Source organism: Varroa jacobsoni, unplaced genomic scaffold (genome assembly GCF_002532875.2).
Source record: "Varroa jacobsoni isolate VJ856 unplaced genomic scaffold, vjacob_1.0 scaffold_1201, whole genome shotgun sequence".
Lineage (NCBI taxonomy): Eukaryota > Metazoa > Arthropoda > Arachnida > Mesostigmata > Varroidae > Varroa > Varroa jacobsoni.
In genome coordinates this window covers 186,215-204,353 of record NW_019214103.1, presented here as the reverse complement: position 1 = coordinate 204,353, position 18,139 = coordinate 186,215, and the positions used below count along the sequence as shown (strand labels likewise).

General features: G+C 39.7%; 1 protein-coding gene across 3 annotated transcripts; it reads left to right on the top strand.

Annotated features, from left to right (window-relative positions):
* The first annotated feature begins 13,262 nt into the window (after positions 1–13,262).
* On the top strand, positions 13,263–17,773 carry LOC111267590 (DNA-directed primase/polymerase protein). 3 transcript variants are annotated; one of them, XM_022845895.2, is made up of 5 exons: positions 13,263–13,470; positions 14,561–14,849; positions 15,337–15,603; positions 15,829–16,084; positions 16,437–16,591. In XM_022845895.2, the coding sequence occupies exons 3-5, from the start codon at positions 15,395–15,397 to the stop codon at positions 16,461–16,463; spliced, it is 492 nt and encodes a 163-aa protein (XP_022701630.1). In that variant the 5' UTR covers positions 13,263–13,470; positions 14,561–14,849; positions 15,337–15,394; the 3' UTR covers positions 16,464–16,591. The 3 variants fall into 3 exon arrangements, with proteins under 3 accessions (XP_022701630.1, XP_022701629.1, XP_086827497.1); XM_022845894.2 differs by lacking the exon at positions 13,263–13,470 and having other exon boundaries at positions 15,829–17,773; XM_086971371.1 differs by lacking the exons at positions 13,263–13,470; positions 14,561–14,849 and having other exon boundaries at positions 15,513–15,603; positions 15,959–17,773.
* Positions 17,774–18,139: the final 366 nt, after the last annotated feature.

Genomic DNA, 18,139 nt, shown 5'->3' with positions numbered 1-18,139 from the left:
ACTTTCCCCCTCTAATCCATCGTTTAGCAGCAAATAGCACACCCAACGGGCCTACATTTTTATCACGTTTTAAGGCGCCGTATGTTAAATATAGCACTACAAAGATATATTCATCTTGCTAAGGTCAAGGACCGTATAATAGTTTAGTGAGTATCAGTATTATTCCGATTAATTTAAGATTATGTAATCAATTGATGAAATACAAGAACTGCCTAAAGTATAAGCGCGAAGAGCCGCTGTAAGAAGCCACTTGAAACCGAACAAGTCTCATAGATAACACATTGCGGGTCGATAATTCATGAACGCGGAAATATTCAAATTACGATAGAACATTTAGCCGGGACACGGCTAAGCACACAGATTCGTTCTAATTAAGTTTTTTGCGATAAAGTTGCAGGATAGATTATGCCAGGCGTAACTTAACTAAGATTCTGAAATTTAAGAAAACCTGCATCGTTGTAGGACTAACAGATGAGCGTTGTCTGCGATCGCCTGGCGATCTTTACTAGGAAACTACCACTGTCGTTTTCAAATAGAAACCAATTGTCTTCGTAGATACATGCTGCCATGATATGAGATATCTGCAAGAGAAGAACGCTCCTCCGCCGAATGAATCTGTTGGTCGCGATAATGCGATGATTATTCCGCTTACCTATTTTCGGTCAACCCATTCGAAGATAGCTACTGCACGGTTATGATACAAACTCGTTCCAACGCTCAGCAATAGCAAGTTTAAGCTTCTAGCCGGCATTTGCTCTGCTCGAAAATGTTTGCGCTTTATCAAATGTTGATTCTTTCGTCTGGATTATTTCGTTCTTGATGTTTGATGATGTCACAGGCCTATGTACATTTTATTATATAAGCTTCATTTCTACACCGGGTATGAAGATTGTCCTCAACATATTATTTGAAGGTAAATTTTCTTAAACAGCGTCCCCAGCTAAAAGTGGTCTCACAATCGAGAGTTGAAGTTGGGTAATAGCTGACTCTGGTTCGTACTACGAAACCAGGTACAATAGAGCTACCAAACGCAAAATTTGGCAAAAAAATAGAAATTGAAAATCAGGTTTATATCTATGGATTTTATTAACTTCCGTCCCATCGTTACTTTTATTGCGATATAATGCTACGGTTTCTTTAATTGACACATTTTTTCGTGGCTGGAGAACGTCTTTTTTAGGATTTGCTTCGCCTGGCATTGGGGTAAATCGATTTTCTCACTTCACTGATATCTACAGCTAGTTTTCAGTCAATGCTTAATAATACTAAGTATTATAGTTTCGGTAATCGGCCTCCATGATAATCTTTTTTTTAATGAGCTGGGTCATTGAAAAAATATCTATCTAAATGCTAACTTCCCATGAAACGCTGATCTCATGACTGGACTCATGACTGATCGGATGCATATAGGACAATGAAGCTCATATGCTCTTGTGGAGCGCCTTAATTCAAGTATTCGCGTAATTATATAGTCAGTCTAACTATATTTTCCACTGCGCGCTTACGTAACAGCAAAAAGTAGCTTTGCTCTAGTTACTCCCTACTACGCAGAGACATGCGTCCCGTACACAAAATGCGTAGAAGTGAGGGCTTACTAAAATTTTACAAAATGCATATTTTTATATGTAGAAGTATCGTTTAGATGATATCTACGTTTTACATGTCACCACGGTTGACACATGTATGGGCATTGTTAACAATAAGCTCGGTTATACAATAGTGAAGTGATTTCTCTTTTGCCGCTAGTTCACTTCACATCCCGTTGCCCCATAACCACTATGTACTCAAACATTTTAAAATTTTGCATATGTGATACTAAAGAAAAAATTATGTTTTAAATATTTATACGGTTGTTAATTCACTACAAGCATTATTGTGCTGTTTGTAAAAATGAAAAAAGCCTCGATGAAACTTCCGATAAAGAAACACACTGCTATAGACATCGTAAACGAGTTTTAAAGATGTCGTTCCCGCCGTTCTTTGAGCCGGCCAATAATACCATAATACGTTCTTTACAAATTACTGCCCAATTTTCTATAGGCTTATTACCTAGTACAAAAAATTCGATTCGACGTTAGCATATACCTCATGATAGTTATGGTAGCCCTTGAAAAATGGTTTAAGCGTCTATCTTTCAAATAACGTCCAGAGGAGCCTAAATAGTTCAATGTACGCAACGTAGTTAATTTTTCCTACACAAAATGTAAAAAACCGCAATGATCAAACGCTGACTACAACAATGCCAAGGGTACGAACGTTTCGGCTCGATTATTATACTTTTCGGAGGCGGTTCCGGGAACTGTAACAAACTTGCGGTTCCCACGAACTCAATATGTAAAGTAAAGATGAAGTTCCCATGCACCAGACGAGTTGAAACGAGGGCCGCAAAATTACGCAGTTGTGCCTGGCGCGGAGTAAGGCAGTTCTTCTTGAATGGAATATGTTATCAAAAGGGCTTTCCCAGACGATTTTGCCTCAGGAGGAGCGCAAAGTCGTTCATGGTCAATTCCAACTCTACCTATATAACGTCAATCTCTGATTGCAATCTCCGGAAGGTTGCCATTTACGGTGGTGGGTCAGAAGCGCAGTTCTATCTTTCGGGCAGAGCGGAGCTCTGGGCTAGAAAAATCGATAGTTGAGGGAAAGGGAATAGAAGAGACACTAGCGTCAAGCAAATTCAGTCCTGGAAAAAGGCTGGCAGCCTGGACTCGTCGAGCTGCGAACATCAGAGCTGAAATAGGGTTAATTCAGAAATGTCTCTAATGGAGCGCAACTCCGAAAAGATACGCTGTACAGATAACTGAAGGCAATTTTTCCACCCGTTAGAACAAACTCTGGCTGGCAGAAGTTATAATGAGTACAATGACATTGTCATAATGGCTATTGCTCATGAGGCAGTCCTCTTTAAGCCATTGCAGCTTCGCATAGATCTTCGGGAGCAAACTGAATACTTGACTGGCCTAGCATGTAGACATTTAGGATTATTACGCTCGTGTCATGGCAATGAGATTAGCAAGCCAAGCTGAGCTTCCAAATACGTAATAGTTACAATAATATATTCTATATAAGGTATAGCACAATCTTCACTGTAATGTAATGTATTTTTTTAACAATAAAGACTATGTCGCTTGAGCATGAATAATGATTCGTACCATGTTGACTATTACTTAAGCATTAGTGTGAGAAGCTAACGGGCCACAAGCGCCAAGTTTCCATCAATTGTTTTGACGTCATAACCGAGCGATGTTATGAGGGAAAATTAGAAAAAAGAAGAAAACACGCGAAATACAATTTTCCAGTATGGCCCAATTTTGTTTTCACGACCCTGGTAACCAAATGTATTTAGTAAGGTTGGATAAGAAACACTTCCACAGCAAACGAGCTCGCTAAATCTGCCCGATGGACCACTGCGTAATCAAAACGACCAACTGAAACTATATCATATAGCGGAAGATGCCCACCAAATGAAATGTCCGGTGCGATCCTTGCCCCATGGCTTCGCTGGAGTTACGTTGGCTAAAAACGTAATCCTGAAGGCAGAAAACGTACCTACTTGGCTCCAAATAACTTCACGAAGAGCTGTGGTAAAGGTCGAGAATATTTTTGCAACAATCAACAGAAATCGATGCCACGAGGTACGAAACAATGTGGTTTCTCAGCACACGACTTTAACGCCGTAGACCTAGTGATTGGCTAATCTCTTTAGTGAATTTACTTAGTACATTAGTATATATATATAAAGATAATGAAAACTATTAATGTAGTATAAGAAAAATATTAAGCAATGAATTATAAAAGTGTCCTTCGATAAGTGTTAAATATTTTGTTTCACGCTGTTTTGCACCGACTGCGGCGACATCCCGACCGTAAATTTGTGGGTCATGCTCCATTTATGACTCTTCTGGTATGTTGGGTCAAAAGTCACGACACTACCTAGGAATGACTACCGTCGTATGCTCATTAGATAAACCATGACATACGACATGATACCAGTTGAGCGCTTATAGTAGATAGGTCATTTAGTTTTTACTACCGTTAAATGATGAATTAATTCTAACATATATATATTTAGTAAAATTGTATGCTTACCAATGTGTAGCATTTAATATCATGCCTAGTTTGGAGCGGCAAAGATCGTTCGGCGTAGTAGTTGTGATGATGATCCTTATGCTAAATGTTTACACAGTGCTTTTACCCTTTTATCGTGAAGACCGCCCGTATTGAGCTTTGATTAGCCTCCCAACGTACGTATAGAACCAAACAGGTGTCGTATCGCGATTAAACTAATTCAAATGCCCTTTTGTTATGACGTAACTTCTTCTGCAACTTGCTGTAGTAGCAGATCATACTATTATAACAGAAAGGCTTGGGTAGACAGGAAAATACTGTGCGAGCCCTATTATGCTATGCGGGCATAGTGTCAGCGTGGTGAAAACAAGCCAAAAAAGCGATCCAGCCATTTCTCTTCAACTATATGGTATGAAAACCTTACACTGGAGAATTACCTCGAATTGTAGAACATTGACAGTAACATTAGAAGTATGTAAAATGCTAGCTGTAGGCAAATCTATCTTCATTAAATAAGCTATTATTAAGAGCCTCAACTCGGGTTGTGGAAAAAGTACAAACTGTTTCTCTAGCTAGGTGTCTTCCTTCATGTCACGGATCCTTGGTAATATAAGCCGCATCGGGTCGCCGTTGGTGTTATTTGAAAGCTGAGCTTTTGCGCAAATAGAAAGTACTAAATTTGTTGGTATGATAAAACGCCTTGACGGAAGGTGGAGTCTCTACAAAAATTGGTTATTCTACGCAGTTGTACTATTATAACGACAACTACTACACAGAATAATAATGAATAGATGTCTGCTATTGATGGTCAAGATATGTTATCGAAAAAAAGAATAGCCCAATGATTGTTCTCCCGTTTTCCTTCCCCAAAATTTCATTATGAAGGATTCCCTCATAGAGGACAACCAGTTATAAAGAAAATGACTAAGTTATTGTAAGGACTGAGCGAAACCGACACGTGACTGACTACCCGTGATGCCGCCAAGGATGTAAACATCCACCATAGAACTCTCTTAAATTATCTGTGATAAAAAACTAATCACGGAAAAAAGCTCATATGCTTAATGCCACACGAATAGACGTAAAAAAATTTACTCGATTTTGGTTTTATCTGCGAAACTCGACAGAAATATAACGAAATCAGGTTATTTATAAAGCGGTTGACTACAGACAGCCACGTACGACAATATTAAAGATAATTATAAAAAAAAATCCCGCAATTTATGGCAAAATCCAGCGAACCGATGCCAACGAATGTAACGCTAAGTGTTTTTGAAGGATTGGAAAGGAATCGCGATTTTGACGTACTGCCACCTGGCGAAGCGATTGATACGGACCATAGCAAACCTTTGAAAAAAATCGAGCGAGACTAGCAAACAGAAAATATGTAGTTTTCAGTTACGATAATGTTGGACTACGTACATATCGGCAGAATACTTTTTGCGTATAGTAGTAAATTCATAATTTCCTTTATAAGTTAATGCATAAACCTTACTTTTCTGTCAACATCTCATCTCACTTGGATATTTACTACCATAGTATGGGGAGCTTGGCTAGCGTTTTGTTTCCGTTAGACTCACGCCTTCCTGTGTCTGTAGTCTTGTATTGTATTCATCTTAATGCTACACACTTCGACCCACTAAATTAACATGGAAACAACTATTCCTCTTTAAATTATTTCTACAGCAACTTTTTTAAGAAGGTAAATCCATCCAGGGGAAATAACAATTGTATCTTTAGGACGGCACCCATATAAATTGTGTTCGGGGAAAGCACCCATATATGTCATGCGTCGAGAACTCACTATTGTTTTGGTAATCTTATCTGATCATTAGCGTGGAATACCTCCATCTACGGTCTCGCTAAGTACGTAACATATTTCACCTCTTAGTTTTTTTTTATAATAATTACCGATCTACCTAGTAACGACGCACTACTACTGGTACATACGCGATTTATTCGTTCAGTATCTTGTTACTAAATAGCGATAGCGACAGAATATTTAGAATTTAATATTGGCGTGCGCCGCAACACTCGGTCCAGGACCGTCCGCTTTCTAAACCAGTTGTTTCTTTTGGTCTGTTCTGTGTGCTCAAGCTGAATCTCCTCGGCAGCTAAGACGACTATTAGTTATGTTTCGGCGTACGCATCTTGGCGTTCTCTTCATTGGCTCGCCTCTGTTTGCAAGTTCCCTGCAATCGGAGCGGATGTCAGTATGCGCGATCGGGCCCTTCGACTTTGAACCGACAGTAAGCTACCACCTTCCCGACTTGGGATAATGTGCCGGGACCAATATGAAAACGCTGCTATAAAACCCGTTGCCCAGTTTTTTGGAGGCCCACATCCCCATCCGTTTTTTCCGAAATGGCACGACACAATCGCAACTCCAGTCTGGGCGCGTGCGATCTGCTACAAGAAATCCTCGACAAGCGTGTACCCAGGCACAGATGTTCCTGGATAAAGTCGTAACGATCATCTCGTTAAAACGAGACTCCTCTTACGTTCTTCGGACATCCGCCGCTTTAAGACCTTTCAACTCTATGCTGAGCCCTATGAGGAGTTCCACATTCTTATCAGGTCCCGATAATGCGTCGAGCCCGACTGAGCTCTCGTGTTGAAGCGATTCTCCATACTACAGCACACACAGGTTCCTGAGTTGTTCGGCACGCTAGTGGCCAACTTCGCTAACGGTGCGTTCAGTTCTACATGGACGCATCCGACAGTCGCGCGCAAGCTTCGCAGGGCCATGATGTCTAATGGTGGCATTGTGTAAGGTGCTTTAATTAAACAGTAGTCCAATGTGTTATTGAAGTCGTTTTTTCTGCGTTCACTTTTACAGATCCTAGCCAGCCCGACAGATATGACTTATCCCACGGCCCCGCGCCTGTATTGGGGTAAGTCTAGAAAAAGTCTGTAAGCGACCAGAACAAGCGCTCATGCAACCATCCATAGGCATCCGCCACCTCCTAATCCATTGCGCAGCCCTCGAGTGGTAAATTCTATGGCAACGTAACTTTCCCCACACGTTCTAGTCGTGTCAGGTTCTTCGACCACTTCGTCCATCCCCCAGCTGACTATTCCCGTGACCTCAGCAATCCACTCTCTCTTCGCCAGGAATTGTAACGACGCACTAATGCCAACACAGATGCGATTTATTCACAGGATACTCAGCCATAACGACAGCAATACCTAGAAGTAATTATATTATTGGTGAAAGATATATACGTAGGATCCAACCATGTAGAAGCAACTGCGATAACAAAGTACGCGTCACACCCAATCTTTCAACCTCTCCTATAACAACTTTATTTTTTCTTTTACCTTGTTGATGATAGCATTTTTATATCCTTTCTTCCATGGCTTCGTTGTTAAGCTCACGAAGACAGGAACGCCCTGAAGCGTATTCTACTTACCCTAGTGAATTATTACCATGTTGCTCTTGCAACCTCAAGTAACAAATTAATCGATAGGAGTTCCGTCCAGCTGTATTGCTGATCGTACTCCGAGGCTTGTGGGGATGAGGTACACAGAATTCATTTTGCCTAGTATAATATTGATCATGAGATCCAGATTCACGTTTCCTTTGCAATATCCTTCCGAACTGTACGTATAAGAAACATGATCGTTATCGTGGTTTTATCTACTATTTGCTTCATGTATAGTCCACCCCCTAAACTAGAGAGAAATCACTCTGACATGCAAGACTCGCTCGCCCCTTATAGCATGTGGCTTGAAAGCACATCATACCTGAGGCAAATTTTATCGGTATCGGTAGCTGCTTTTCATATTAAGAGCGACAGTTAAAAGAAGCTATTACTCTCGACGCTTTTCACATCTGGCCTTACAGAGGTTCAGTTGGTCCATACTATAGCCCCATTGTTGCTGGATATCTGTTTGCCTCCCTCGTTTTGCCGACATCATTAATATGGCGCGATTAGGAGAAGAGAACATTACGCTTGTAGGAAAAATTCAGTATGACATAACAACTTTTTACAATATTTCAACTGTTAATGCCCAAATATATTGTCTGCGTGAAAGAAAATAATCCATCTCACAGTGACTATCGCACGAATCGCACTGCGTAAAACGTTCATATCGTAAGCAACAAATGACAGTGTCCTATGTAACTTTCTTTCCAGACAGACATACGTTTGCCATACCTGTATTGCGGGTGATGTATAGAAGTACGCCAAAAACCGTATGCAATTTGAGGTTTGACCAATATTTGGTAAGTATATCCTTCGATTGTGTGAAGCCGACGTAAATTTTTCAGTTCAAAATATTCTGACGAAGAATTAGGCTTAGAAGAGCTGAGATGGTACCTTACGTTCATACGCATGTTTTTGATCTATTTTTTCTTGACAAAACGACTAAATAGAAGCGATTCTAATTTTTCTTATCTATTCTATCTAAAGCAATCAATACATTTGAACTATTTCGTATCGTTGAAAACATTTCGATCAGTTAATCGATTAATCATCACCGTCGTCAACAACGACAGCCTTATTATTCCTGCAGGGAAATCCTCGAAGCGAACTGAGGTACATTTTATAATATCCCTTTTCTCGATGATAGTCCTCAATTGGCTGTCTTTAAGTATAAGATTAACTACTTAAGTACAATAGCAATACTATTGAACAGATGCTGGTAAAACATGCAAGGGACAGTAAAAGTACCGTGGCACCAACATCTTTTCTCTAATAAAAGGTTACCACAATATTTCATCTTACATTAACTGGGTTACATAACCTGAATTGTTCCCCGCTAAGATTTCTCAATGGAATTGAATCGTAAATATACCCTATGGGTTTGCTTTACGAAACTGCACTACCAATGGGTATGTGATTTTGGTTGTTTATTTAATGGAGCTAAACAGACTCGGTAGTGATTTCGGTTATCCTCATACCTTTAGCAGCATTGGATCTATAGAGCATACAAATTATACGCACTCTTTGATGCAGAAAAAGCGCACACTATTCTCTTTCATTAGAAATGGAAGCATCCTAGACTAACAGTAAGAGAGTCAGTCATAGTTTACTTTTACTTTAAACAGATATTAAGGCTCATAATAATATATCCAGCAGATATAAAAAAAATTGTTATAAACTACGCGCTAAGTAAATCGCCATGTGACACAAAAAAGGTCTCCTCTCGACAGGGATCTTTGCAACCGGTCTGGCGTGCCTATTTATCAGATACTGTAAATAGTCGTTTATGAGTCGTTTTTGCGTGAGCTCAGAACGCCTCATTGCATATTTGGCACGCTAACAAGGCCCAACAAAACAAAGCTGCTATAAAAGCACAACGATGCTGGAGTCTCCAAAATGCCCATTATCTAACAATTAAACATTGTGTCTAGAATAGCCTATCTTTTACCCAACCTAATCCATGTATATATGATGCTAACCCGTTTTTGTTTACGACAATTTTTAAATTTATCCGCTTCCGATTACTTAAGCAAATCTTAAGACAGCCTCTTGCGTAAACACTACCCTAACCCCTTTCCTGCCATTTTAACTTTAACGATGATTTACCTATATTCTACGAAAAGCCTTCCCTTGATAGCTAGTGTAGAGGCATTATAACGGTCCATGCCGTTAACGTGTACAGGAAGCAATCGGGTTACCGATTAATTCGCTCATTGTACAAACACCTTATTGCGCCTACAGGATGTCAACAAGATAGCCCCACTTAATATAATGGGGGGATAAAACTATCAGTAAGAGGACTGGCCAGAGCTTATTCTAAAACTTAAAATCGTTGTCAATTCGAAGAAAGAAATGGTGTTCATTCCTAGAGCGAAAGGGTAGCTGACTTTATTGCAAACAAGGGTCTACTTTTCAATGTTCTCGGTCAAGTATGTATCCGCATGAGATGTATACAAGCGCACCCATCTGCTTTGTCTAAAATGGTTGACTGTCGTTACATTAATACTATAGCTGAAAGGACCTCAGTTCTTTAGATCTATAGGATTGCACGCGGATACATCCATGCGTGTTATGCAATAAGGCGTTTGTCTTCTGCAAACAGTGCTTTCATTGCAACAACGTTGTACAAATTTCTAAACAAACAAATTTAACCCTAGGATTCTTAAGTTAATATACAATTGCAAAGACGCAAATTTAGAGAACACCGGAAATATATTTAAACCCAGATTTGTTTGTAGACCATCTCTAGCTTGATTAAGCGAGATGATAAGAACACTGAACACGTATTAACAAACATTGGACATGGGGGTTTATTCCCTTCACAGAAGGTAACTAATACGCGCAGTACGTAGTTGTCGCACGGTAGTCTTGTCGCGTATTTCTAAAGAAGGTCCTGGGTGTTCGCGTCAGCGTGAATTCTCATCACTCTCAAACTGTGTTTACATCGGCTTCACTAACGTGCTCACGCTTATCACTAACGTTATGCCCAGTTAACACATTATAGGCGTCAATCGATATCTTCCGGGTTTTTCAATCAAACCTATCAGTATGCGAAAGCTATTAAGTGCATGTTGTGTTTCCACAACGCAAAATTGCCTACTTTATTTACTTTTTTTTATAATTTAACAATATCATTTGCATATGTTTGTACAATAAAGTTTTAGTATACTAATACGGCAAAACGAGCGCACTTCTTGCCGCTGGTTGGCACTACCAAAGCACTTAGCCACCTTTTAAGAAACTGCTACGCAAAATTGTTGTTTGCCAAGCTACCTGAGCTTGCTGTACAGCCTCTGGGCCCATCACTGGATTGGATCAACTAGACACATATTTTTAAGACACGTCCTGCATAGAAGGACTAAGAGGGCCAAATCAATGCTCCTTTCAGACGTGATCGCCGATCTGCAGACTTGCACGAATCTTGAGGCTTACATTGGATGTTTACGCTGTCCGGTATGTGCTTGAGCGCAGTGCAAAAAAAAATAAACGCTTATGTGATTGGGGCAAGCCAATGACCTGCTTGCCTTGCCTGAGGCAAAACCCTTCTTATCTCCACATTTTAAGATAGCTGGTCATACACTGACCGTACGGTTTTTGTACACGTTAGTAGACTCTGCATTAGTGTAATGATATGAAACATTCTGCTGCTGGATGCACATTCGAGCTATCAGTGTTTACAATTTGATAAATGGACAGGGAATGCGGTGGCATATAGCATAATTATGGAGTCTGAGGGGTGCAGCCCCAAGTCGTTTGAATTAAGGTAGGTTACGAACACTTTTTTATTTTGTTTTGTATTTTACGCGATCTCGGCGCAGCACAAGTCAACAATTTTTGGTCTTTCGCAGCCGTCCAAGCAAAGTAACTGTTTGAGCAACTAACTCATATACATACACTTATTTCGTTCATAAAAATCGCGTATAACTTTTTTTTTTATATTACGCTTAGCTAACAGCTTTAATACTTAAGTGCATTTCTACTCCTCTACCATTAACCGTTACGAAGTATGTTTTAAGAATAGAAGCACAACTAATATACGCCGCAGTGCTACCACACCAAAAAGAGAATTGTACTGCCTGAACTAAATACATTTTACGTTTTTATCTAATGTAGACCCCAATTTATGTCGATTCGTCGGTTTAGAATTGTTGACTCTCTTTACCGTTTATCTGAACGTTGCCAAAGAGGACGATAGCATTTAAAGGCCGCACTAGACGGCACCAGCTGATAGTGATAAAGTGATATGTCTATACACGATTTAAGTTATCCTGGAAATAAATGGTTAAAACTTTTCTTATTAGGAACTGCAAATAAATATGCATCGCAACTTAATCCAGCCTAATGCGTTCACTTTAGCTGCTTGTAATCCCAGTCGCTAGCTAGCCTACCTGCTCAAGTGACAATGGCCAAATCAAAGATCCTCTATACATTATAGTTAGGTTTTTAAATATAGCCGACGCTGTTACGCGTACCTAGTTAAAGGCTTTTCGTAGGAGTCATTCTGATGTTCGACACATTGTGTTATCACCGTTAGCCACCGACCTCTTAGCGCGTATCTGGGCCTGTCTCTATTCACCTAGAAGAACGCTGACATTGAGGGCATCTCGTAGCTCGAGACAGTTTCGAAGTGACAGTCTTTGTTCGATGACGACTTTCAATTCCTGCGAATACTAGGATCTAGCGCATTGCCCCGTTCCAGGGCTAGTACTTGTGAATTAATAGGTAAAATTATTTATATTATTAAGTATATTATATAAAAGAAACCAAATCTGTGTATTTAGAAATGACAACTGCGCGCAATGATCGTCGAATGAGGTAAGCAAATGGCGTCAAAATAAACTGCGGGTAATTCCAAATAGACAATTATTCTTATGAGCAAGATAGGGCGACGTCTTGATTATTCTGTCAGTTTAACGAAACAGGTAGATCACGAAACATAAATGGTTCTTAATCACGCGTGAGCCATAGCAATAAGTTATAACACATCGGTAACCTTCGAGAGAGTTTTTTTCCAGTCATAAAGTAATACACTTAAATCCAAGCAGTCGGCGCGCAACCTCCATTTGCGGTTTTGAAAAATACCTTCATATATCAGCATATCTGCTGGTGCAGATAGAATGAAGGCATAGCCGCTACGAGCTGGCAAATAGCAACCTAAAATAATTTGTTAGCATGATTTGTACGCACCTATCCTATACCCCTGTCGTCATCATGCCAAACAGATTCCAGTCGTAGCCCAGACGATACGAGAAATTTGTCACCATTCGTTCAAGTTGTGTTGTCGTATGGGACCCTGATGGAGCTCAAATTTTTACAGTGGTTGGTCTTATCAACACAAAAATATTTGTACAGCTAAACAGAGTACACGTATGCAGTTAAGAAAAAATGAGCTGACAATCCGCTTACGTACACTTAGCAGTGACATAAAAAAACGTTTAAATTATGGCTATTCTTTTTCCATTTGTAGAATTATGTCGTAATGTATTGTAAGCCTAACATTTGATGTAACAGTGGGCTTTTGCTCAACTACTGCTGACATGACTCATTGAATACTTTTCAAAGCAGAGTTCAAAGGCTAGACCAATTACCAACACACTGAACTGCCACTCACGCAGATTTGGCTGGTTTACGATGGTCAAATAAGCCAAAGCTGAAAAGACAGCAGCGATAACGACCTCAGCCATAAAACAGACGATTACTTTTCTTCCGACGTTCTTAGTCCCTATTTTCAAACTCTGAATCGAGCGGTGACAGGTGAATTATAAAATATTACAGACAAGCCTAGGCAGTTCGATATCACAATCGACTGTACAGGCCTTCAGATGAATTTCCGATTCAGATGTCCACCAGCTTTGTTCTTTTGATGTTTTTCGTCGTCGCCATCTGAACAAGGAAGAAGGTCTGCGATCAAAACAGGAGTGGCCGACGTCTGTGTGCTCTATTTTTGCTGCTACTGCACCAACCTGTTCCGCTGGTCAGTGTTCTTTCTTCTACACTGGTTGTTATGGCATTTGTCGAAGGTGACAACTAATAACCTTGACGGAAAGAAGAAGTAAGCTTGGCTTAAGCAGATATATTTTGTATGATCGTACTAGCGCGAACACCTAGCTATACACCATAGAGCGTCAGGCGTATATCTACCCTATGCGTTGAGTGCATTGAACTCTCTCTGGCGGTCGAAGTGAGCACTAAAAGCGGCCAGTTACCTGTGCACGGATGGACCCCACTTGTAGGCTTTGAGAAGTCATCAGCCTTACCACGTCATCGTAATCGCTTGACGGCAGATTGCTCATGTATTCGGTACAATGTAGACCCGAGGTCGGCTGGTTGAACCACTCCCCGGTCTACTGAATGGGATTTTCCTCTCAATACTGCTTGCACATCATAAAAGTGAGACTTGTGCCTATGCCAAGGGATAATCTTATGCATCCTTCAAATCTGTTGTCAGTATGATTTACGCAATAATATATATGTGTTGGCTGACGAGTCATTACCGTTTATATTTTTTCTTTTCTTTTGCTTTTTGTAATTTTGCCAAGTTCTAGTGAGACGTATTTGGACAATATTGTAACACTATGAGAAGAGGTACCTGAAATATGAGCTACAGTCACTCGTAATTTTTCGTGCCTCTAAACGACAGGGATGAATGATTACATACAAATAAGCCCATTTTAGGCCCTTGGTTTTCCACGGTCGCTCGAGCTGTACTATTTGCTTGAAAGATAGGCTTGTATTTGATACGGCTTTTGTTTGAAGCCGTAGGACTGTTCATTACACAGTTTGTCATGGGGTGCCTTTGAACATATTGCGATTCGAGCAGAATATGTCAGGTTCTGTAGCAAAGTTTGCCCATTTTCTACATTTAACAGTTTTGAATGTTAAACGATACAATCGCACGTTTAAATACTTTCGCATTTTCAAAATTGGCCAACCACTGGGTATTTCTGCACCAAATTCAACAGTGTTTTTACCATATAATATTATTTTATTCTTACCACATTATATACTTTTATAGAAACTACCTACTTACTATTACAATTATTTTTATAATATTAATTTTACAGATTGGAGGGCCTTTGATTGCATCCTAAAACCAGCCCGCTGTCTTAGCGTGGTTTAGGCGTCCTTTCCCATCCCTCAGCTGATTGGAAGGTTTCTGAATTGGCGCGCGTAGAAGCTGTGGCGGTTTACGAAGTGAAGGCTTCTGGCATTTTCGAACATCAGACTGGTGCTCCTTTGCTGACAATCGTTGTGTATAATTACAAATTACTACTACTACAGTGAATTCAAAGTAAATTTGTCGTGATACGTACTTATGCAGTAACAGGCCTAACGAATTTCCGACAAAAAACAGTAAGTATACGATACAAGCGATTCTGGGTTTTATACACGCGGACAAAATTGCTGCCTCTTTATTGCAATGCAATCACATGACGAATGCCTTATCCGTTTGGATATTATAAACTTATACAGAAACGGTCTGTATTCATTGTTCGTATATGTTATTTTCCTTAACAACCCTCCTTTCTTTTTTATAACGTGGTTTGAGTTGGTAAAAATTTTACATCCTTTTTATGTCGACCTACATGTTTGATATGAATGCAGGCTTAAACGAAAAAAGCCTCAGTTTGATATTTTTTTAACAGGCCGATTTAAGCTCTACCAATAGCAACGTATCACCATGCAGGTGAAGTGTTCCGAACGGCCTTACTAAAGCCTATAGAGACACGCGTAACTCTGTGGAAGCTTTCCCTAAGAACGTAGAGTTGTTGACACATTGGCTGCTTCGGCAAAAGCTGGCCGAATCGAACTAACGTTAGGCCATGTTGTTTACTTATAGAATGACACAATTCGAGAAATAAGTAACGGATTAGGCGCGGTGCTTCGTTCGAACGAAAATGGAGGAAGATTTACGGGCTGTTCTTCGCTGTAAGAAGCAGGAAAAAGCAATAGCTTTGTTCCAGTCTAGGAAGCAACGTGGAGAAGGTGTCTATTCATTTGAACTACGGTGGACCAATCCGAAATTTTCTGGCTGTCGAGCTTTTTTGGTCGCGCAGTGGAAGGCACTCTTTAAGCTAATGATGGAGCGTGTTCCAGAACAACGCAGGTGTGTGAGGCTTAGTATTTGTTTATATTTAGTAATTTATTAATAAATCTAATAAAAAATTGAGTGCACTGTTCACAATACAGCATATCCTAATCTTTTTTTTATGCACCATAGTAGTTTTAGTATGAAACGGCCCCGTCTATTGCGTACTTTACTAAGACTTCTCTATTTTTCCGTTTTTTTTTTCTACGCTAATTCGGTTAACACCTCTTGTGTTACTAAAAGGTATTATGAAATGGTACGGGAAGAAGCGGCATGTAAGCTTTACTTCGATCTGGAATTTAATAAACTCCTCAACCCGGACGTTAACGGAGATAGTCTAACGGTGAAGTTCGTTGACTTTGTTTGTGCGCAGATTACGTCACTCACCGGAATCAATGTCGCATACGAAGACGTTCTCATACTAAAATCAGATTCAGATAGAAAATACAGTGCACATCTTATCGTAAATGTCGATGAGATATGTTTTAGAAACAACCAGGTTTGCAAGCTGTTTGTAGATTTTATTATGGCTTCCGAACAATCCCGAATTTTTTTTATTAATACAGAAAATGAGAAAAAGATATTCTTTTGCGATATGTCTGTTTACTCGAGGAATCGAAACTTTCGACTATACAAGAACACGAAATATAAAAAAAATTCTTTTTTAACAGTCGCCGAAGTTGACCGTTACGTGAAGTCGCACGGTCTTACTAGTGACGAGGATATTTTTTATCATTCGTTAATTTGTCTCGATAGTACCGAGGGCAAACGAATTCTCTCAGACGATATTATACTCACCGTGAAAAAGACACTTCACCCTAAAGTTCAATCAAATGTATTTGACGATTTAGCTGCGCTTTTCGGTCAGGTCGCTATAGAGCCCAACATTACGGAAAGAGACCGACGAATGATTCTTCGAACGCCGACGCCGTTTTGTCGACTGGATAAGCTCATGGCAGAAAAGGTTGCTCCGTACGGGGGCCGCGTACAAAAGGTGGTCCACTACCGTAACACTAACGTTCTGTTATACTCATTTATTGGATACAATTTTTGCAAAAATCGTGGCAGAAACCACCGGTCAAATAAGGTGTACTTCCATGTTGACCTTACTCTGCCAGGCTACGCGCAAAAGTGCTTCGATTATCAGGATTGCTATGGTTACATGTCGGCGTTTGAGCCAATCCCAAAAATCGTAGCTGACGAATCTTTGCAAATACTGAAAAAACTTGAAAGTGATACGAAAACGGCTGGCAGTGAAAAATCGCTCATTGAAAATGTAGCAAGTGGGTTTCAACTAGTTGAGTGTGGTACTACTACAAAAAGTAACGATGAAAAATGTCTAGTCGTAGACATAAAAGGACGGTCTCGACTCACCGAAAAAGGCACCGAACAATTTAATAGCATGACATAGCATCGAGCAGTATCATTCATCTTAAATACAGTTCACGCAGCGCCTTTGGGACAAATCAAAGGTACAACCACAGCCCAAGGGCCACGAACGAAAGTGACCAGTGTGTAACAAATCGCTATTTTCGTACTCGTCAATTGGAATCACACCCCAGTTCTTGTGCTGAGATAAATCGTTTTTACCACTTATTCTGTATTTGTGTGGACAGTTGTGTCCTCGTTTTATATGGGACAGTTAGGACCTTTTTTGTGAGCTCAACTCGGAAGTACCCTTAAAAAGAATTGCTTTAATAAGGACTAGTGGTTAACCTGAACTTAAGTTTGCCTTGATAGGAAAATCGTTTTCGCGTGCTATAGAAACGCTCGGGAATGCTTCTGTGGTATTTTTAGACTAGCCGTGCATTAGGAGAAATCAGCCGATTAACTGATGCAAATAAATTTTAATAACAACGCAACGTTAATTTCAATGCAAATAACGGCCGCCAAGCGTTAGGAGACAAACCGGTTAGCTAGCTGCAATTAATCTATGGCAGGAAGTGAACTTTTACTTCTAATGTTTGTACTTAAAAGGAATATTCATTGAATTATGCTTCAATGTGCCATTTATAACACATTATCCATAAACCGTTGTGGGATGTGATTTTGAATGGACATATTAAAGAACAAAAGGATCTCTGCTTGTTAATAAATATATTTTAAGAACCTACTAGCTATAAAGTTAGCCAGAATTAATAGAAAAGGTGGTTGTAATAAAGTTTATCTACATATTATGACACTATAATTTTGTAAAATTGTTGTCTTTCTTTTCACAGCGTATAGCCCGTTGCTGTAAATCTGTCAGCGGACTGCGATTATTCAGCTATAAGCATTTGCACTCATTGAAAAGCAGTTCTTATATTAAAATAGCTTTAATCGCTTCTAAATTGGCGTCGAAATAACGGATGTTTCTGGCAACAAGTGAATAAATTGTCAAAGGTCACCGATAGCTGTAACACGTTCTTTATACGAGCCATAACTCTGATATGATTTTAGTTAACACATTTGACGAAAGCTATCATCAAAATTATTTTTCGGTAAGTAGTTTTATATACTTTTTTTTAAACTGGATTTTACTTGAGATAACTCATATCATATAATACATGAATGC